This window comes from Eschrichtius robustus, chromosome 2 (genome assembly GCF_028021215.1).
Source record: "Eschrichtius robustus isolate mEscRob2 chromosome 2, mEscRob2.pri, whole genome shotgun sequence".
Taxonomy (NCBI): Eukaryota; Metazoa; Chordata; class Mammalia; order Artiodactyla; family Eschrichtiidae; genus Eschrichtius; species Eschrichtius robustus.
In genome coordinates, this window is record NC_090825.1 from 112,266,498 (window position 1) to 112,288,699 (window position 22,202).

General features: G+C 54.5%; 1 protein-coding gene across 11 annotated transcripts in view; it reads left to right on the forward strand.

Moving 5' to 3' along the window:
• JADE2 (jade family PHD finger 2) overlaps positions 1-22,202 on the forward strand; it is a 48,886-nt gene that overhangs the window by 21,434 nt on the left and 5,250 nt on the right. For all 11 annotated transcript variants that reach the window (XM_068535905.1, XM_068535900.1, XM_068535910.1 and 8 more), the window contains 7 exons: positions 2,138-2,295; positions 6,488-6,648; positions 7,322-7,533; positions 8,797-8,964; positions 10,470-10,586; positions 11,839-12,303; positions 20,986-21,103. In XM_068535905.1, coding sequence (XP_068392006.1) covers positions 2,138-2,295; positions 6,488-6,648; positions 7,322-7,533; positions 8,797-8,964; positions 10,470-10,586; positions 11,839-12,303; positions 20,986-21,103 — 1,399 coding nt within the window. The remainder of the gene's footprint in view (positions 1-2,137; positions 2,296-6,487; positions 6,649-7,321; positions 7,534-8,796; positions 8,965-10,469; positions 10,587-11,838; positions 12,304-20,985; positions 21,104-22,202) is intronic.

Consider the following 22,202-nt stretch of genomic DNA (forward strand, 5'->3'; position numbering starts at 1 on the left):
AGATGACAAGAAGCAAGCAACATGCATACACCAGTTAATTTTCAGGAGTATAAGTACTGAGACGTGAGGCAGAATGATGGGCTGGAAAGTGGCTCTGTCGGGTGGTTGGCGGCCCTGAGTCAGGGTGATCAGGGTGATCCCTCAGAGGTGACATTTAAACTGCAGCCCAGGATCAGGGAACAGCAAGAGGTTTCAAACTCACCTGTGCCTTTTTGGAGGGGCACACAGTGACACTTGGCTCTTGAACGGTTGATTTCTGGTGCAAGATGACAGGCTTTCACTGTTGGGCGGTTCCTTTTGGCATCAGAGCAACAGGGCGTTAGATGTCGTACCACGTGGCTTGCCAGGGTTGGGAGAACTTTGAGACAGTCACCAGTCCACTGTGGGTTCAGTTTACCCCCACCAGGTCCTATACTGGGCCCCAGAGGGAAATAACCCAGCCCCAGGCAGCAAAGGGAGGTGCCGAAGGCTACCACAGAAGCACCCAGTACCTGAGTTTGTGTTCTTCTATCAGCCGTCTTGCTACTTGCTAATAAGATATGCAAATTATCAGGGCTGTGAAATCTTTGCACATTTCATCTTCTGTTTAATTAGCATTTAATCGTAATCTCATTTTAATTTTTTCACACTGGCACCCTAATTAAATGTTAGGGTGTTAGTCTTAACAATTAAATTATATTGGCAAATAGAGTCTTCAAGAAACTTGACCTTTTGCAAGCCAGGGCCCTCTCTAGCTAGATGCAGACATTAATTAGTTTTCTGCAAGATGCTGCCTTGAGCCCCCTTGGTGCCCCCATTTCAGTTGTTTCCTTGTGGTTACAGCCCTAGGTTCAAGAGAGACACACAGCCAGAGGGTGGGGCCTCCTGCAGGCAGAGATTACCACTGAATGGCTTGTCACGAGCCTCTGGAAGGCCAGTGGATGCTGATTCTTCCGGGGAGGGGAGTGGGCTTGGAGCTGGGTCTGAGGCCTGGAGGACTCCTTGAAGTGGTTTCTCTTCTCTCCACAATGTGAACTCTCCTTTAACTTGTGATTCTCATGTGATGATCACTGGGAAAGTTGGTACCAAAGCAAGTCACATAGTGTCCAGTGCTGCCACCAGGTCCTACAGCAGCCCTTTGTGGAGGACCCAGTGAGGCCGAGCAGCCATGGCAGGTGAGGCACTGCCAGTGCCACTGAGACTTGCCTTGGAGGTTGCTCTGGGGTGGGGGCAACAGACAGAATGTGGGAAGAGCTGTTTCCCCCCGAGTGAGCAGGTGCTCAAAAGAAAACCAAAGCACGAGGGTGCGTCCACTCATGGCCTAGCCCTGAGGGAATTTGGATGGGCGTGATTGAGAAGGAATTCAACACGATCCTCCTACCCCATCACAAACAGAGAATGGTACTTCAGAGCTCCCACCGAGCAGGGCTCACGGTATCCTTGTTCTTTTTTTTTTTTTTTTTTTTTTTTTAATTTTTATTGGAGTAGAGCTGATTTACAATGTTATGTCAGTTTCAGGTGCACAGCAAAGTGAACCAGTTATACATATACATATATCCACTCTTCTTTAGGTTTTTTTTTTCCATGGAGGCCATCACGGTATCCTTGTTCTTGAGAGACCATGGAGACCCTGACCCATGAGAGGCTGTTCTCTGGGCTGCCCCAAACCCTGAGCTCTCCCTCAGCTATCTGCATGAGGCCCTGGCACGTAGTTGCCTGGACTCTTTGACGCTTGTGACTGTGGTAGCAACAGCAAACATAACTTTGAATCTTCAGCAGAAATTTCTGAACAGTCACTTCACGGCAGTATTGCATTCACAGAAGCCTTTCTGCCATCTGATTTTTCCTCACTGTTTTTGCTTTTCTCGGCAAGTCTTTCCTCTTCTCTCTGAGGTCCACTACCGTCCATCACCAGATTCTGTCCTTGAGCAGGTCAGAACACATAAATTCAGTCCAACACATTTATTGAAGATCTTCTGTGTGCAAAGCACTGTGCTGGGTTCAGAGAAGATGCATTCTTGTACTTATTGCTTTTGTGCCGTCTTCTTATTTTTGAGTGAGTGGGCTTTCTGCATTTGCCTTTTCCTGCCCTGGCCTGTGAAGCAGATCACACTGAGGCAATCTGAAGCCATTCTCTCTCCACCTTTGCTCCCCACAGGTTTTCCGGACAGACTTGATCACAGCCATGAAGATTCCAGACTCATACCAGCTCAGCCCGGATGACTACTATATCCTGGCAGACCCATGGCGACAGGAATGGGAGAAAGGTGTGCAGGTGCCCGCCGGGGCAGAGGCCATTCCAGAGCCCGTGGTGAGGTGAGCCGGGAAGCCCAGGCCAGGGGGGCCATAGGCAGGGGATGAAGGGGAGGCTAGGACCAGTCAAGGGATTCCTTTCTAGTGTGTCTTTATTCTTAGATTCTTTTGCCCTAAAAAAAACATTGCAGTGTTCCAGAAATACTGCAGCTTACCTCTGAGGCCAAGGGTTTGAGCTTGGGCTCAGCTCCGGAGCCAGACAGCCTGGGTTCAAATTGCCAGTCATATTCAGTGCGACCTTGGGCCAGAAATGTAACCTCCCTGGGTGTCAGTTTCCTTGTGTGTAAAATGGGAGTGATAACAATAGCACCTGCCCCATGCAGTGGTCGAGATGATGTAGAGAAACGATGCATGGAAGGTCCTGGACACAGGACCTGGCACACACGAGCACTCAGTGAAAACTGGCCGTGGATTAGCTTGATGTCGATCCAAACTGGGTCCCACCAGAGGATCTTCTCAGGGAAATCTCCAGGCTTTTAACTAGTCCTTAAGATAGGGATAAGCCATGCTCTTGACTTCTTAAACCTTTTTAAGGAGTTCTTAGCAGGACGGAATCCAGTGCCTGGCACACACATCAGATGTTCACGAAGCAGTTGCTCTGACCAGACTTTGAGGAGGCCCTCCTGCCAGGGCTAGGTCAGGGTTGGGTCAGGGATGAGTCCTCTTTGGGCTTTGGTGCCTTATGCTCTTGTAGGTCAGGGAGACTCCTGGTGCTCTTGTCAGGAGGTGGCCTTGTGGCCGTAAGCCTTGCATCCAGTGACAGAGTTCAGCCAAGTGCTTCTTTCTGCACCCCGGGAAACCCTCCAAGTCATGTCTTGGGATACAGGGGCCTACTGTCCTGGCCTCCTCTGCCCACCAGCTTGCCTGGGCTGGGCAGCTTGTGTTATTGGCAGTTCATTCCTGGCCTTGGCAGCCCTGTGGCTCTCACTTAGGCCCATTTTGACCAGGTCTGGGGCAAAGACCTCAGCTGTCACCTCCCTTGACGTTGGCACTGTTGCTTCCTGGCAGCCACACCTATGGCTGGCTCACAGACACCCAGTGCCTGCCTGATGCCAGGCCTGTGCTGGGCATGGGATTACAGAGGCGAAGCAGACTCTAAGCCTCACTCGGTGCTCAGCGAGGATTGGGTGTTGGGCAGTGCTCAGCCTCCTGGGCTCCCAAGGGCTGAATGCCTACCAGCTCTTGTCTTCAGCCCTCTGAGAATCAGGGAAGCTCCAGGCCTCTCTGGACGGGAGTGTATGTGGGATTTAGAGAAAGAATTTATTCTACACATCCTCTGCCCAGGGCCAAAAACGTGGGTCAGCCTCCTAGCCAGTTTCGCACCCTCACCTCTGCAGACTGAAGAACTGTTACTGACCTCTTTGAACCTGTTTCCTTCTCTGTAAAATGGATCTAAAAACAGTACATGCCTGATACTGTGGTGGTGAGGATTAAATGAGAATTCACATGCCAAGGGCCCAGGATAATGAGGCAGAGGGGTGGGCCACCAGCTGGGCAGAGAGGAGTGAGCCCTGATTAGGCTCAGCCCAGCAGTCTGTCCTCTGTCCTTGATGTCAATGTCAGGTGGTTCCAGAAACATCCGCCGGCCTGGGTAATTACTTGCAGATGCCTCCACACCAGTAGCTTGGCTACAGTTGGTGTTTTATCTGTTGACATCAAGACGAGAGCATGTGTTCAGACAGCTCTGGCTCTACTAGGTACATTCCCCACATACACATGGCTGCTCTAGGCTGACAGGAGCCAGGCACTCCTGGACTATCCATGCTCTTTGGAGAGGATAGACTGGAGGGGGAGAGATGCTCTCGTGGAGATACCTCTGTGCCCCATCTTTCCCTGTCTCCCTCCAGCCTGGTCCCTGCATCTTCTGGGGTGCCTTCCGCCGCACAGCCCTCATCTGGAAGCCAGCACGGCAGCCACCGTGCTCAGAATTGTTATAGGAACCCTGTTCCTGAGAACTTGCTATGCCGAGCCTGTTACTCTCGTCTTCTCATTTAATTATCATGTTGGCCCTCTAAAGGGCGTATTGCTGTCCCCATTCTGTAGATGAGGAAGTTGGGAAATTCTGGGGAATTCCCTGCCTGACCGCCGCCAGGGCCTTGTGGGCTGGGCCGGGAAAACACAGGCCACGGGAACAGGCCCTGGGTTGCCCCTGTGTGGCCCAAAGAGAGTCTTATGCCCTGATCACCCTGGCTTGCTGACTCTGCCCTCCCCTGCTGCTACCCTGGCTCCATCCATCCCTCTCTCCTAGCCCAGTCCTCCCTGGCCCTTGAGCAGGTCTGCCCACCTCATGGTCTGAAACTTCTCTGGATAATGAGAACCTCTCACTCTCAGATCGTGAATTGAGGGAGGGCCTACTGCTCCCTCGGTGTGGCCAAAAGACTCAGCTCAGGGCAAAACCAACCTCTGGTGTCCGTCTGGTCTCCTGGAGTAGAGAGCCCTCCCCTTCTCCAGATCCCAGCCCAGCCATCCACCTCCTCCCAGCTGACCTCAGTCTTACTGGCTGCAGCTGAGACTGAGGCCTTGGCCTAGGGTAAGGTCTGTCCACCCTTGATAGGAGTGTTTCCTCCATAGTCAGAGCCAGAAGAGGCCAAACAGATGAAGATGAGAGCCCCAGGAAGTACAGGAAATGCCTTTTTTGTTGTGAGCCCTTTAACCTCAACTTCCCAGAGAAAGGAATGTGATCTTGGCCCCAAGAGGTCTGGCCAGGTGGCAGCTGACTGAGCACACAAGTGTGGGTAGTTATGCCAGTAGGTGGTGGGCATTCGGGCAAGAGTTATCCAAAACCCCAGCTAAGCATATGCTGGGGGCACAAACAAGGCAGGGTCATGGCAAAATTATGGTGTTTTTCAAAGAATACGTTAATTTAAATAAAAGCCTCATGAGGAAAGGCAGAATTTTATAGGACCAAGAGTACTAATATTCTTTCTATTTGGAATGATCTGGGGGTCAGGGGGCATCACATCATTATCTTTGCCTAAGACCTTCCTTTATCTGGGCATCTTGTGTGGGAAAAGGTGGTGCCAGGCCCTTTCCCTTTCTCCTTGTCTCCCTCAATCTCCTCTGGGCCTCCCTCCTGCCTGGAGGCCATTCTGCCTCCCTGTCTCCTTCATCCTTCCTGCCCCCCTTGCTGACACCGGGGCATTTCCTGGCGCCCAGGAGCCCTCCCCACAGCTGAGCCACGTCTGTGCATCCAGAGCCCTGCCTTCTCCTCCCCAGTCGGCGCTGAGTCACAGCCCCTGGCAGCCCTGCCTTCGACCCCAGGAGGCCTCTCGGGCAAGTAAGGGGCCTCTCAGCCCTGGCAGGGCTGGCCAGATGGAGGCCAGGCTCCGCAGCAATAACCATGGCAACTGGTAGGGGGTGGGAAGAGCTGGCATTCTGAACTGGCATCAGGAACTGAGGGGCAGCACACAGCTGATCCAAGAGAGGAAGCTGTGCTCTCCCAAGGCAAAACACCCTCATATACCATTTCAGAAGAAGCAAAATGTATATCTTAAAATACATACTCACACACATATAGTGCTTACTACATGCCAGGCACAGTTCTAAGAGCTCTACATGTATTCATCCATTTAATCCTCATGCCAACTGTAGAAGGTAGGCGCTGTTATCATTAGCCCATTTTCTGGGGCACAGAGAAGTTAAGTGGCTTACCCAGAGTCACCCATTAAGTGGTGGAGCTGGGCTTGGAGACCTCACCCTGCAGTCAGGGCACTTCCAAGCTGCCTCAGAGGCAGAGCCATGGCCTGAGGGTGGGCTGACCTGGAGTGTGACCCTGAGACTGTAGCAGGTGCATCCTCTTCACCCCAGAGGAGCCCTGGCCTCAGTGCCCCTGAGGCTGTTGGTGGAGGAGGGGCCAGAGCTTTTGAGGGCCTGGGAACAATCCCTGGCCTCTCCCCAGCTTTGAGGGGTATGCTGAAGGACCTGGAGGCCAGCTGGCTCTATCCTCCTGGTCCCAGAGTGGCTGGCACCGGGCATTGCCCAGGACAGCACTTGGAATGCCTCCTACAGCCTCTGCAGGGTGGGCAGGTGGGAGGAGGAAATGGAAGGAGGTGGGCCCTGCTCGGCATCGAAGTCTCACTCCTCACTTGCCCACTAGCTCCTCAACCATGCTGGCCAACTTACTAAAGGCCCCCAGACCCAGCAAGAGTAGCAGGCTGAGGGCACCCTCCCCTCACACCTTCTCTTGATTTCCTAGGATTCTTCCACCATTGGAAGGCCCCCCTACCCAGGTGTCCCCTAGCGGCTCCGAACTTGGTGAGGGCTCCCAGCCTGATTGGCCAGGGGGCAGCCGCTATGACCTGGACGAGATTGACGCCTACTGGCTGGAACTCATCAACTCGGAGCTCAAGGAGATGGGTAGGTGACCCGCCAGCTGAGAATGGGGTGGGGGCAGGGCAAGGAGGGTTTTCTTCTGAACCCCAGCATCCTCACCCTCAGAAGGGCAGTGGCCATCACTGGTCTTTGGCACTTCACAGGTCTGGGGGGAGAGTCCCTGCTGCATTACTGATTAGTGTGCTTCAATTTCTGTAGCTCTCAGATGGAGGCAATAATAGCATGTCATTTATACGGTTTGGGGGAATATTGTAGTAAGTGTGACTGTTGCATGAAGATTGAGTGAGCCCTGGGAGTCTAGGATTACAAACGGGGCCAGGGTCAGTTGGTATGGGCCTTCTGGCTGGAGCCTACCACGTCCCAAGAAGGGCCAGCTCTGCCATATTCAGCCACCTTCCCAGGTCCCCCCATACACATAGCTCAAGCAGTGGGTTCCCCACGGAGCCGGCTGCATCCCAGAGACACTTCCATGGTATCTGTGTGTACACAAGCATGTGTGTGGTCACAAGCAGGGTCTGAAGTCCCAACACCACACCAGGCCCCGGGGGCCTTTGAGGTTGCGTGGTCCAGCCCAGTCAATTTTTGGACCATGGAGCTGGGGTCCTGAGATAGTGCAACCAGTGAATGGGTGGAAACCCTCCTGTACATCTGCCCTGAGAGGCCAGGCTCCTGACACCCTGCCCTGCTGTCCTCACAGAGAGGCCAGAGCTGGATGAGCTGACGCTCGAGCGCGTGCTGGAGGAGCTGGAGACTCTGTGCCACCAGAACATGGCGCGGGCCATCGAGACGCAGGAGGGGCTGGGCATCGAGTATGATGAGGATGTCGTCTGTGACGTGTGCCGCTCTCCCGAGGGTGAAGATGGCAACGAGATGGTCTTCTGCGACAAATGCAACGTCTGCGTGCACCAGGTAGGCAGCCCCCATCACCGTCACCATGCTGTGTGGGCAGGCCCCTGCCTGACCCGGTCACCCTGGCTGTAGGGGTGCAGCAGCACTGTGGGGACGGGCCCCTAAGAAGGAGGGCGAGGGGGTGGAAGGGAATGGCGTGAGTGCCCGTGGTGCCAGGGATACCCAGGGCCCCTCGGCTCAGCCCCCTCAGCCAGATTTGAGTAACGCCCATTGGATGGTCTTTCTGTCCTTTCCTGCCGGCGTCCCTCAGATTCCCCCCACTGGACACCCTACCCCCTCCTCCTCTGCTCCTCACCATCCTGAACTTACAACGAGGCAGCACGGTGTAGTGACTGAGAGCAGAGCCTGGAGCCAGGCCACCTGGTTTCAAACCATGGCTCTGCCCTTTGCAAGCTATTTGATTTTGGGTAAGTTTCTTAATCTCTCTGAGCCTCTGTTTCCTCAAGTGTAAATAAAAGTAAGTTGTTGTGAGGATTAGGTTCTTTGCTATGAGTCATTTGGTTAGAACGGTATGGTAAGAGTTGTTCGTGTTTGTTAACATTATTGGTATTATAAACCAGGTGCCGCCTGACTAGGCTCCCCTCTTGATCTTGGACCCCAAGGCTCTAGGTCTGGGGCATCTCTGGGCCTTGTTTGTAGAAGATGTAGAAGACCTGACTGGAACCCAGTGGACCCACTCTGGCCCTGACTTTGAGGCCCTCCCTTACCCACTTCTGCTGGAATAGCACCCGGGGAGCTTAAAAGGGCTTCACCTGGCTGGCAGGTTGGTAGGCAGTGCACCACCCTCCTCATTCATCTACGTCCCTTATACCCAGCAGCTCTTAGGTCCATAAGCCCTAGGCATTACCAGAAGGGTGCCCAATCACAGATACCTGTGAAAAAAGATGAAAGCTCTGGGCCTTGTCCTCAGGCAGCATACATACCCAAATTTGTATTCAATTTAAGGGAGTTCATGGATGCCCCTGAAATCCATCACTGATTAGGAACCTCTGCTGAAGTGACTGTCCTCCCAGCAGAGGGCAGAGCTGAGCCCTTTCACAGAAGACTGTGAGATGGTGAAATTTCAGCGCACAACCCACGCAAAGAGAATCCCTGGAGCCCTTGCGTTATAGTCCCTTAGGAGATCTCTTTGGCAGAGATGAGTAGCAGTGTCACTCTGTAGCTCCTAGCTTGGGCTGGGGCTAGGACTATTTGTAGCCGAATGCTGAGCAGAAGCGGACTGGCCAATGCCTCTGACCTGTGACCACCCTGATCTCTCCCCAGGCATGCTACGGGATCCTCAAGGTGCCCACGGGCAGCTGGTTGTGCCGGACGTGTGCCCTGGGTGTCCAGCCGAAGTGCCTGCTCTGCCCCAAGCGAGGAGGAGCCTTGAAGCCCACTAGAAGTGGGACCAAGTGGGTGCACGTCAGCTGCGCTCTGTGGATTCCTGAGGTGGGCAGATGTGGGGCTGGGGCGGCCCTGGGGCACAGCCATGGGGAAGTGGGTCTGAACAGAACTCAGAACCCCGACGGCAGAGCACTAGGAAAAGAAGGTGATGGGCCACGTTAAATGGCGGATCTCAGGTGTCGAGCCTGGGAAGAGCTCAGGCAGCAGCCCACAGGGAACTTTACCCATGGACCTAGGCAGAACTTGGGTGGCTGTTTCCATGGGAAAATGGGATTATGAGCCACTGGGGGATCCAGGTGGTAGGTGTGAGAGCTGGACAGAAGTCAGGCAGCCGACTCTAGGGGAAAGCAGGTTGTGGGTCTACCCAAATCTAGGCGGTGGTCCCAACCAAAGTCAAGTGCTTTTTTTAAAATGAAAATAAGCCAAATGACCTAAAAGGAAATCAGGTGGGGAGCCTGATTAAAATTGGAGAGTAAGGCTGTGGCTGGAATGGGGGGAGGTGGGCCCAGGTCTGAGTCTAGGCTGGGGGGCGGACCATGGATGATGGGCTGGGCCCACAGTGAGTTAGCAGAGGCCCTGGGCTCCTGTCTTATTTGAAATGTGAAATGCTGACATTCACTGGCGTTTCAGCCCTCTCCCTGCTGTGTGCCCTGACCCAGAATGAGGCCCCACTCCAATGCTGCCTGTGCCCGGAAGCAAGCCAGGTGGCCCTGTCAGCAGGTGGCCCCTCCCCTTCCTGGGCTCGCAGTCTGAAAGTCCTTGCTGGGACCCACATCACAGGTTTCTGTGATCATAGTGGTTATGTCAGCAATAGTCACTTGCTGCCACATCAGCATCTTGAAGTCTGGGACTACCTCTGAGTATACCTGGTCTGGGCACAGCAGGGACACAGAGGATCAACAAGGACCTACCATGGGGGCTCTTTGGTTCAGGATCTCTGGACAGGGGCCCTTTTTCCCTCCTTAGGCATGGGCAGTAGGAAGGCAAATGTACCCTGCCTCTGGGGCTGAGGAGTGGGCTGTGCCCAGGAGACGGGCATGATTATAGCCCTGTCTCCATAGGAGGGGCTAAACAAAGGCACATCCCCCTTGGCCAGGAAAGCCCTGGAGGTCCCCAGGAAGAGATCCTACCGTGGGGACCTATAGTCGCCACCCAGAAAAATAAGTAAAATAAATTCAAGTTCTAATAAGAACTCTGAAGATGCTATTAACAAAGGCCTGAGGTACAGAAGAGAGGGGGACCTTGCATGTATTCATCTGCACATGGAAGCTTCTCTGTCTTGAGACTCACATAGTCACAGGCACACATACACTCAGTCAGTTACACACACGGAAGCGCACTCTCCCAGTCACAGTTTAAGCCTAGCCGCTATAGGGCACACACTAACACTCACTCCATGGTCAACTTGGGAAGTCAGGAAGGACTTGGGACTCTCCCACTGCCGTGCCTGCTCGCCGCCTGGTTTCAGCAGACGGGTCCCCCATTTAGGTGATCCCTGGAGGCAGGCTGGGGATGAGAGGCCTGATGCAGCTCCCTGTGTCCTGCCCCAGGTCAGCATCGGGTGCCCCGAGAAGATGGAGCCCATCACCAAGATCTCGCATATCCCAGCCAGCCGCTGGGCTCTGTCCTGCAGCCTCTGCAAGGAGTGCACGGGCACCTGCATCCAGGTACACAGCCCCTTCACCCCGCTGCTGCCCGGGAGCCCATGTAGGAGCCAGCTACACAGAGGGGTGTGTCTGGGACACCCTGTAAAACAGGCCACTGCCAGCACCCTCCACCTGCCCCATGGTGCTATAGACAGAAGCACTGATTCGCCTCGGACAGGGACCAGAGTCAGCACCCCACCTGCCAGGCACTCCTCCATCCCTAGTTCCACTAGGCATGGGGCACAGGCCTGGGGAGCCAGGCTTACCACCCCGTTACAGTACTGAGGGGGCTTTCCCCAAGAGTAAGGGTCTGTGGGCTTAATAAATACGTTGACCTCTCTTCTGATGTCAAACTTGACATGTGAGAGGGGTAAGAATCAAACTTTTCCTCCAACTAAGCTAACAGGCTCTCCCTACACAGGGCAGGGCTGTGTTAGTTTGTTGACAGTAACGGTTCCCAAATTCTAGGGCTCATCAGTATTACCCAGAGGACTTGTTAAAACACAGATTGCTTGGCCTACCCTCCAGAGGTCCTGATTCTGTAGATCTGTAGGTGGGGCTGAGAATTTGCATATTTCTAGCAAGCTCCCATGTGATATTGATGCTCCTGGCCTATAGGTTGGGAAGTGGGAGGGTCATCCTTTCTCTCCCTTGTCTCTTCAGGAACAGTTGTCATTGTAAACACTAGATGTACCTCTACCCATTTATAATACTTTCAGAGTTTGTGAGTGCAGTGTAAACGGCCACTAATATTTCGATGGGTTATTGCTGAAACAGTTGTCAGCTGCCCACAGCCATCATCCCAGGTAACCCAGGCCCTGAGTTGGCCCTAACTGCCTGGACAGGAGAAGAAGGAAGGGACCCAACTCCAGTCCCTCTTCCCAGAGGACAAGGGAGGGGCATAACTCCCCGTCTTAGATGACATTGCAGGAGTAGAGGAGGCAGGGACCCATCAACAGCCTCTTTCTTTTGATGCCTCAGATCCAAAGTCATTGTCCACACAGAAATGCAGCTTGTCCCCAGAGGGGTTGTCAGTCATCTGATTGTTGACTTCCCCAGGGTACATGATGCTGTCCAGCTCCCCCAGAGCTCCCCCTTCCCATCTTCCATGACTCCCTCCACGACCTGCAGGATGTTGGCAGCCCGTGCCATTTTGTTTAGGGTCTCACCAGCATCCTGCATTCTCAGTATAACCCTGGGGGATGCCCCACATTCTTCTTCCCACCCACCAGGGCTCCCTTCATACCTCACCCTGCCCTTCCTCTCCCTCCAGTGTTCCATGCCTTCCTGCGTCACGGCATTCCACGTCACATGCGCCTTTGACCACAGCCTGGAAATGAGGACTATATTAGCAGACAACGACGAGGTCAAGTTCAAGTCGTTCTGCCAGGAGCACAGTGATGGGGGCCCACGGGGTGAAACCACGTCCGAACCCGTGGAGCCCAGCCCAGCCAGCGAGGACCTGGAGAAGGTGACCCTGCGCAAGCAACGGCTGCAGCAGCTGGAGGAAGACTTCTATGAGCTGGTGGAGCCGGCCGAGGTGGCCGAGCGCCTGGACCTGGCTGAGGCGCTGGTCGACTTCATCTACCAGTACTGGAAGCTGAAGAGGAAAGCCAACGCCAACCAGCCACTGCTGACGCCCAAGACCGACGAGGTGGACAACCTGGCCCAGCAGGAGCAGGACGTCCTCTACCGCCGCCTGAAGCTCTTCACGCACCTGCGGCAGGACCTGGAGAGAGTGAGTCCTCCTGCCACCCCTCCCTCGCTGCCCTGGAGCAGCCGTGGTTCACCAGGATTCAAATTGTGAGCTCTGGCCAAGGCGCTGAGGGCCTCCCGCTCTCAGACAGGGTTGGGGTAACTGAGAGTTTGTAGAACAGGGGAGGATCCAGCTCTGGAGTCTCTGAGTCCCTCTTGTCCCAGCCCTTTTGCAGGCCTGGTGAAGGGTGGGGGCCCTGCCAGGACTGTGAGTCTGGGAAACACCAGGGCTGGGGCAAGGACCCAAGCTTCTGACTCCTAGTGGTCTCTGTGGGCCCTGCCTGGTCCCAACACACGTGCTTTGCTTGGAGTCGGAGGCAGGGGAGGAACTGGGAATCACAAGTGAGTTGAATCAGTGTAATAAGCACGTGCTGGGCCAAAGCAGGGAAGACAGGTGTGAGTGCAGCTCCTGGGGGTGCTGGATAGAGGGAACAGTGTGAGCAGAGGCACCGGGGTGTGACGGTGGGCTGGAGACCAGCAGCGGCCTGTGTGGAGTGGAAGGATGGGGCTGGGTGGGTGGACCAAAGTGTGTCTGGAAGCTGCAGAAGTGTTTTAAGCTGGGACTGTCCTGCTGTGGCTGCAGGTTCCAAACGCTCACCCTGGAGGTGGAATCACAGGGCCCAGATGGAGTGAGTGGGTTGGCCAAAAGCCCTCAACTGTGCCCTGGGAGGCAGGTGATCTTGCCTTGGTCCAGGCACATCGCTTTGGGGGCTGAGTGAGATGTGGAAGATGTGCAGACACCTCGGTTTTGGGCTGGGCCGTGGAGGTTGGGGACCAGTGAGAGTTGCTTTCCTAGAGCATGGAGGCCCCCCAAAGCCTCTAATGCCTGCTGTTCCTCCCAGAAAGAAGGGGAAAGGATCCTGCCTTCTGTGGAACTTGGCTTTTTTGGTACCCCTCCCCTGACTCCTCCAGCTGATAAAGTACCGCACCCCAAGGATGAAGCAGGGTGTTCCAAGTCCTTGATCCAGTCCTCTGAACCCCAAGTGCTGTTCTGGCCTCTCCTCTGGGGGACATTCAGTTCTAGGATTCGGAGTATGAGGGGTCATGTCAGGGGGACACAGACTCACATGCCCACCCACTCCCCAGGCCATGCTGGGAAACAGCCGGGGTGGAAGCATCAAGGGGGCTTTGTGTGACTTAAGGCAAGCTGCTTTGCTTAGGCGTGTCTCAGTTGGCGAGTCTGGTTAGAGCAATTCAGCAGATGTTGTGCTGTGGGCTGGGTGGGGTGGGGCGGAGGGCATGGAGGTGGAGGCTCTGAAACTGGACCCGGCTTCTCCACCCTCCTGCACCCCACGCATCTGCCCTGAGGCCTGGTCACGTGGAAATGACCCTGCTGGCCTGGGAGGGAGCTTACTGCCTGGCAGCCAGCCTGCCACCAGGTCAGAAGGTGGGGGGGCAGGGGGGTCACCAAATGTCCACGGCTCCAGCCAGGACAGAGAGCAAGGCCACCTACACTGCAGTCACCGCTTCCTGGGTAGCCCAGCCTCCTGTCTCCCAGGGCCATCAGGTACAAATCCTTCGAGACCAAAGCTGCTTCCACACTTGTCCTCAGGCCACCCTTGAGTCTCCACCCCCAGGGTCTTGAGTACAGACACCCTGCTTTTAGCCCTCCTGTTTCCAAACGACTCAGCACATCTGACCTCCCTGGTCTGTGCTGCTCAGCCCACATGTCTGGCCCTGGCTAGGCTGCGTGGAGAGGTCAGGGGACGGGCTCACCTATTGAACCATCATCGTGGAAAAAGAGATGAGAGGTAGATAGTGCCATCCTTAAGGAGCAGATGGGGAAGGTGGGGCTCAGAGAGGTGAAGAAAGCCTTGGAGGAATGTGTGTTTTCTAGGGTTGAGTTGAATTGGGGCCTGAATAGGGGAGGAGTTTGTCAGAGAGTTGTTGGCTTATTCTCTATTCTGTACACTTCCTGGGCAAAAGTACCCCCTTATCAGTCCCCCGACCTTCCGACCTCATTGTCAACTGGTACAGGTGAAGCCAGGGGCTGAGGTTGTCATGGGCTAGGATACTGAGGTAGCTCTGGGGCTCCTGGGTCTGTTCCTCACAGACGCCTTTGGTTGAGGCACAAAGCCCTCCAAAGTCAGGTGTGAGTTGGTCCACTCTTCCCCAGGAAGAGGAGGCAGGGCCAGCCTTGGAGTCTGTGCAGCTTCTTAGGGCTCAGGAGGGCCCTGTCAAAATGCTGCTTCTCCAGCAGCCTCCAGGCTGGGTTGAAGGGTACCAGCTGAGTGCAAGGCCAGGGAGTGCACAGCCCTGGCAGGCTGAGGAGAGGAGGTCAGACAGCCATGCGCCAGTTGACCCCCTCCGGTCCAGCCTCAGATCTTTTCACGGCCATGCGTTGGTGACTCGAGTGAGTGAACAGGGCCGAGAACTATGCCATGGGGGAGGCTTTCTGCAAAGACCATGGCTGTTGGTGGCCTGGCCAGCAGGCCCAGTCTCTGACCATGACCCTGTGCCAACAGTCAAGAGTATCCAGCCTGTCACTGGGCACCACGCCAGCTTGGGCTGGCTCCATCGAGGATTCAAGGCAGGGGTTGAGACTGAGGCTGTGTGTAGCCTGGGTCTACATTCAGTTCCAGCACTTCCAGCTCTGTGCCTTCTGAGCTATAGTTTCTACTTCTCTGAGTTTCAGTTTCCTTGCCTGTAAAATGGGAATAAGGATCTAGCTGACCTTAGATCCCAGGAAAGATGGGGGACAGAGCTTAGCACACTACCGTCCATTGTTAGGGGTGGTTATTGTTGCTGTTCTGTCTCCTAGAAGGGTGGGCTGCTCAGATGGCGGGCTCCAGGGAGGACTGAAAGGGCAGGCCCAGTGCTAGGGCCCAGGAATCATGCATCCTCCCTGATTGATTTGCCTCCCAAGGCAGGAGTTTTGCTGAGAGAAGCAAGGGTCATGCTACCACCAGCATGAAATCCCATTTTACGGTCAGCCTAGAAGATGTGCTTTCCTAAAATTTCAGCCTTAGGCCTCAGCTGTGGCAGGCAGCACAGGAAAGCATGGCCACTGCAGCCTCCCAGAGTTATTCACAGCTGACAAAAAAATTGCAGCACTGATGATCAGCGATCAGCCCAACAAACACCGGCTGGTGTCCCCTAGCAACCGTGCTGGTAGTTTGGGCTACGCGGGGCCTCACTGCCTGTGGCTCTGGATCTGGTTACCAGGAGTTTATTGAAGGTTTTACCTGGCCTGAGAGGAGCCGAGAGGGCAGGGGCAGCTCTCAGACACACACGCCCCAGGGGATGGACATGTAGGAACTCCCCACAGCCTCATTCCCCATAGCTCTCTCCAGGAGAGGAAGGTTCTGCCCTCCCCCACACTCGCCACCTGTTTTCTCGGCAGTTGTCACACCCCGTTTACTCTGTCCTCAGTGCCTGGGTTGTGTCTCCTTGACCTCCCATCAAAGCCTATCTTGTCCCGGGCAGCCGTGGCCTCCAGCCTCCAGCTTGTCAACCCCATGGCTCCCAACTCTAGGATTTTTTCCAACCCATTAGCCCCTCTACCCACTCAAACCCTGTCACCCCCTCCAACTGCTTCGGGTCAGTAGCCCCAAATCCCCAATCCCCCTTCTTCACCACAGCCTCCCATTCTCCCTGCTCAGTTCCTCCTTCACTGTCCCCTGCTTTCTTCACTCCCACCCCATGTGGCATTAGCTCACTGCCAGTCCCTTGCACCTGTGCAAAGGCCACACCCCGGGCAGAGCCTCACCCAGTAGGAGGCACTCAGCCCACCAGGAGCGATCCTATAGCAGTGAGCAGGTGAGCCCCCCAGGGTGCCTGCCAGCCAGCCTTGTTGGGACACTAGCCAGCAGCATTCTGGGCCCCCCCATTACCACCTGTCTCCACCCCTGCCCCCCTCCCTCAGGGCTCTCCCGTCTCTTAGCAGACCTCACCTCCTGTTCCTCAGACCAGAACCCTCCAACTCCTTGCCCGGTGGTGCCCTCTGTACCCATTCTCTGCCCTTTTCTCCCATGTCCTCCCCTCCCCGCCCCCCCAGGGATCTCTTTCCAGCCCACACCCCGCAGCACAGGAGTATCTATCTTGTCTTCACCCCTTCTCCGTCTCCAGGATTCCTCCACTGTCCGAATTCATTTTACCTTCTCCCATCTTCAAAAACAAGTCCTCCCTCCCCATGTCCCTCTAGTCATGGGTTTCTCACCCTCGTTACTCTCTCCTTTTCTGTCATCCCTCACTGTTCTTTACTTCTTTGCTTCTCACTCCGCCTAGGTTCCTGCCACCACCATATTCCAGAACCTTCCACCAGGGCCACCTACAGCCTCCATCTCCCGCTTCTCCATCCTCATCCCCCAGCCTTCTCAGCAGTGGTTGCCACAGTCAAGCATGCCCTTGGTCTTGAAACACTTTTCCTGTGGATGCTCTGACCAGATTCCCCCCGATACCCCAGTTCTGCTCCCTCTCTGAATCCTCCTTGGTCCCAGTGGTCATTCACCACACTAGGTCTGACCTCTCATTGCGCATCTGCTCCACAGCTTTACTCCCCATCAGGAGGCTGGCTTCAGCCCACACCTCCCTCCCCAGCTCCAGCATCTCGTGCCCAGTATGCCCTGTCCCCACCACAACCTCCCCAGGCTCCATAAATGCCCCCTACACTGGTCCATTCTAGCTCAAGATAACTGGCTGGGAGTCCTCCCTGCCCCTCTCCTCGCCTCAGCCCACATCCAGGTTCTCTTTGCAAAACTTGCTGTTATCAAAACAATTTTATCAAAAAGTAAAACCTGCTTTTATTACTGATCCCTGCTCTAGTTCAGGGGGACTTTTCCACTTGATTCTTTTTTGTACTCTTTGATTTTTTTTTTTTTTTTAAAGAGAATGTTTTGCCTTTATAATAAGAAAAAAACAATGTAAGGAGTCCGATAGCCTGGGTGGGCTTCTAAGGTGGTATCTATAGTTTTCCCCAAAAGCCATCAAGGAAGAGGAATTTTACAACATTCAGTAACATGTAGCTATATTACCAAGAATCTTGGGAGAAATTAGAGAAGTAATTGATGATTCCAGGGTGAAGTGGGAATAAGGGGTCACAGTGTGACCAAAGTACCAACCAAAGAATGTGGGCACCATTGGGATTCTCACAGAATCTTCCGTAGCAGGAATCTCCAGACATTAGTGATTGTGTAATGTAGGTACCCTTATCATGGAAAGAAAATTGAGCATTTACCGCCAATATATTGTATTTTTAATATCTCATTTATATATTCCATGGTATATTATAAAAGCAAACCTAATCAGAATTTCTAATAGGACCAAAAAACCCCCCAACACTAGAAGTTCTAATATTTTCTTCCTATACTGTGATGAGCTGTCAAAATCAACAGCCCATGGAGCTCACTTTGGAGGCCCTCGGCCTAGGACAGTAGTTCTCAGGTTCCATGGTGCTATGTAAGATGTATACTTGAGGGCCCCCGCCTCCAGACAGTTTGATATTCCCCCAAGCCTGCAAATCTGTATTTTTAACCAGCCACCCCAAGGATTTGGGGGTAATCTTGACCAGTAATTCATTTGAGCCTGCCTTGAGAAACCTTGCTCTAGTGTTTCGAAAAGATTAAAAAAAAGAAAGAAAGAAACTACATCTGTATTTTAATAGGAAGTAGACCTTGGCTGATCTGTTTTTAGGCTGGATATATTGACTGGTTTGTTCTTAGGCCTCCAAAGTAGCCACGAATCCATCCACCTCTCTTCATCCCTACTGTCCCCATGCGCACTTGGCCTCATGATTGCCAGGAGGAAAGAGACCAGGGTATGAGGAGAATAAGGTTGGGCTGCTTAGATGTGGTGGACAGGAATGCCCTCTGGAGGTGATATTTGAGCCAAGACCTGAAAGATGAGGTCTAGCCTTGGGAAGAGAGGGTTGAAGAGCATTTGGGGCCAAGAGTTGAATGTATATCAAGGCCCCAAGGCAGAAGTGGGCTGGACACAGAAAGAAGGGGACTGGAGGGCAGGGCGCCTGGAGCTTGGAGAACCGTGGGACATAGACTGTGAGATGACAGTGGGAGGTCAAATTGGGCAAGGCTCTGAGCTGTGGCTCTGGTTTTTTTAAGTGTGACAGGAAGAAAGCTATATCTGTTTCCTAGGGCTACTGCGACAAAGTACTACAAACTCCGTGGCTTTAAACAACATAAATTTGTTTTCTCACAGTTCTAGAGGCCAGGAATTTTAGATCAAGGTATTGGCAGGGTTGATTCCTCCTAGAGGCTCTGAGGCTGAAACCCTCCTTACCTCTCTCCTAGCTTCTGGTGGTTGCTGGCAACCCTTGGCGTTCTGTGACTTGTAGACCCATGACTCCAGTCTCTGTCATCACATGGCATTCTCTCAGTATGTCTTCACATGGCCTTTTATAAGGACATTAGTCATTGCATTTAGGGCTCACTCATATCCAATGTGACCTCATCTTAACTCATTACATCCAAGATTCCAGGTGGACATAAATTTTGGGAAAGGGCACCATTCAACCCAATGCAGAATCTATTGGAGGTTTCAAGGGAAGGAGGATTTACATTTTAAGATTTACATTTGTATTTCAAGAATATTGCTCCAGGATAGCAGAGAGGTGAAAACAGCTGGCCATCCAGGTGAAGATGATGGGGGTGTCCAGGAGGTGGAGGGAGCTGTTGGGATGGGAGGGAGTCAAGTTCACCAGGAACGGGAATTCCCTGTGGTATTCCAGTCCAGTGGTTAGGACTCCACGCTTTCACTGCCATGGGCCCGGCTTCGATCCCTGGTCAGGGAACTAAGATCCCGCAAGCTGTGCAGGGCGGCCAAAAAAAAAAAGTTCACCAGGAAGGACTGATGGGACATACTGATGGATCAGCTGTGGGAGCAGATGAGGGGGAGCTGGGTCCTTAAGGATGACTCCTGGGTCTCAGAACTTACACATCCCTGCTCCCTGTCCCCACCACCACCAAAATCCCTCCACAGTTCCCGCTGACCTGGCTCAGTCAGGCCTCAGAGCCTGACACTCTAGCCACAAGGCCTTGCTCTCCTCTCCCCTACCTGGCCTTACTCTGGGTTCTTGTCTTCAGCCTGTGCTTCTCTGTGATCACCTCCCACCTGGCCTATCTGCCCCTTTCTCCAGGGCCTTCTCCCCACCCCCAAGTCTGGGTCAGGGCTGCCTGGGTCAGTACTTGGTCAGCATCTCTCTGCTCTGCTGGGCAGCAAGCTCTCAGAAGAAAGGGGCCCTGGTGGCACTGCTCGCAGCTGAGCCCAGGGCCCAACACAAGCCTGTGCTTAGGGACACGTGGGAGGAGTCCAGGATCTGCGAGGAAGTCAGACGGTGCCAGTGAGCTGGAGCAAGGGCAGGCTGGGCCAGGTGGCTGCCCCTTGGGGAGGTGCTGGCCACAGGAGAGCCTGGTGTTCACAGTCTCGGCTGGGGTGCGGACTGCTGCTGAGAGTCTGTGCAGAACCTGTTCTCCAGAGGCCTGCTAGCCTGGTTCAGGTGTTCCGGGGTCTCCTTCACCACTAGGCTCAGGAAGGAGAGGAGGGGGCCCACGCCAGCAGAGAGGTCTGATAACGGCTACCCCAGGGCAGTAGAAGTGATGGTCACGGCGACAGGCAGGGGCTCTGGAACTCTCAAGTCATGCCCAGGCAGTTTAAGGATATGAAGACTGAACTCAGCCTTGAAGACGGAACCCAGCTGGAGGTAGAATCTGGTGGGACCCAGGATTCCAGTTCCGCACTTTCTGGCCAGCTGTCCCTGTTGCTGCTGGTGACTGTGACCAAGCTGAAGACAGTGCCAGAGCAAGGCAGTGTCCTGATGGGGAGGAGGCCTGGTCTTGTTCCCGGAGGTGTGATGCACCCTGGGAGCAGCCGGAGGGGGATGGCACACTGGGCAGAGGGAGGTGCCGGGTGGACAGGGAGCAACGTGGCCCATCCTTCAGGTGCTTCCAGACCAGCTACAGGGTGGGCCCTGTCCCATGGGCTAAACAAGCTGGTCTCCCAGGCCCTAAGGGGCTCCTCCTAGCTGGCCTAAGGGAGTCAGAGAGGCCCTGCCCTTCCCCCTGAGGAGTTCTGTCTCTAGCCGAGCAAATATGGCCGAGTGCACTTGGGCCCTTGACCAGAGCAGCTGTGGGCCTGGCTCAGGGCCAGTGCAGCAAGTGGACACGGGTCAGCTGCAGGCTGGACCCCAGTGCATCAGGGACAGCCTGTCCGTTCAGAGCTGTTCTGCTGGAGCTCTCTCTACTTATGTGCCGGTCATTCGTGTCTCAGGATAGGAGGTGGTTTTTGCCCGGGTGCTTGTGGCTAAAGTTTCTTCAATGGAAAGAAGCCTTGGACAGGAGCCAAGGGGTGAACTTGGTGACCTCTCGAGGCCCCGACAAGCCTTGGGGCACTGTGTATACAGGGCAGGGCAGCCACGTTGGAAGGGCCTTGGGCGCTGGCATGACTCAGCCCGGAAGTTTAGGCCGAGACGAGGAAGGCAGAGTCGACAGCCCGAGCTCCGCAGATGCTCTCCCTGCTGGCTCTGATCCAAAACACAGCCTTGGCCCCGTGTTTTGGATCAGAGTATTGCAGCTCAGGGCTGAGGATGCATTCAGGGCCTGGGTATTGATTCCCAGATGTCCTGGGCAGGTCAGGCAGCAGTGGCCCCTCAGAGCTGGGAGGTCGGGGTGGTTGCTTGTGAGTAAGGTGGAAAACCTCTCTTGTGTTTCCTCAGGTTAGAAATCTGTGCTACATGGTGACAAGGCGCGAGAGAACGAAACACGCCATCTGCAAACTCCAGGAGCAGATATTCCACCTGCAGATGAAACTTATTGAACAGGATCTGTGTCGAGGTAGGCGCCCCCCCTGCCCGCCGCTGCCACCCCTCCTGTGCACACCCTCAAGGGGCTGGGTCCCAGGGAGGATGTGCATCTTCGGGGCCTGTTGTGGCATGTGTACAGGGTCAGGGGCCACTGGCCCCCACCCCTACCCTCTGTATCCAGTTAGTAGGCCCAGGCGGGGGCCTGCCGGGGTCCTAGGTGTGTGTTGGCAGGCAAGGAGCCAAAGATGCAGTGTGGGCATCGGGCCTGCCCTCGGGGAGCTTTCTGGTTCACAGGACGCTCAGGCAGTGCTGGGCCATAGTGGTTCAGGAGGAAATTGCACGTGAACAGGTACAAACCAGAAGTCCCAGCGGCTCTGTGCTGGTGCTGGGGCAGGAAGGGCCCAAGCTGGCGAGCTTCCCTGAACCCCTGTGTGCCTGCATTTCGATTCTGAAGAAGGCAGCTGCCCCAGAGGTGGAAGAGGACCTGTGTATTTGTTCTCCCGGACCCTGTCTGACAGGATTCAGGCCCTGTGCCAACAGTTTTTTCCTTCTGTCTTATGCTTTTGCCATCACATGCATTTAACAGATCTGGAAATCAAAGGTCAAAGAAGCTCTGACAGTGTTCTTACTTATTAGTTGTGGATATTGCCGGACAACAGGGCCCTTCCTGGACTGTTTACATGTTAAGGAAGGCAGTGCATAGCCCAGAAAATGGTACTCTAATGTTGAATTGTATGCAGCAGAAATAGCTGGATGGAGAGATTTTTAAGCCAGGGGCTGCCACTGCCAGCTCAGTCTATGGATCAGGCTGGGCCTGGAGTAGAGGGAGGAGAGCTGCCGGGCCACCACCAAAGCCAATGACTGAGAACCTGCTACTGCCCCACCCCTGCCCAAGAGCTGAGCTGCCTCGACTGCGCTTTGGAATCACCACCCACTCTGGCCAGCACTTCCCAGGACAGGTGCTGGGTCACGGTGGGTCACAGCCATGTAGAGGTCAGGGCTGACCGTGTACCTCAAGGACTATGGCAGCTTCCTGGCTGCCCGACCTTTCCAGGCTCCCTGTCATCTGTCGGTTCCTTCGGCGAGCACTGATTGAGTGTAGACAGGATGCCGGGCTCTGTGCCGGGCAC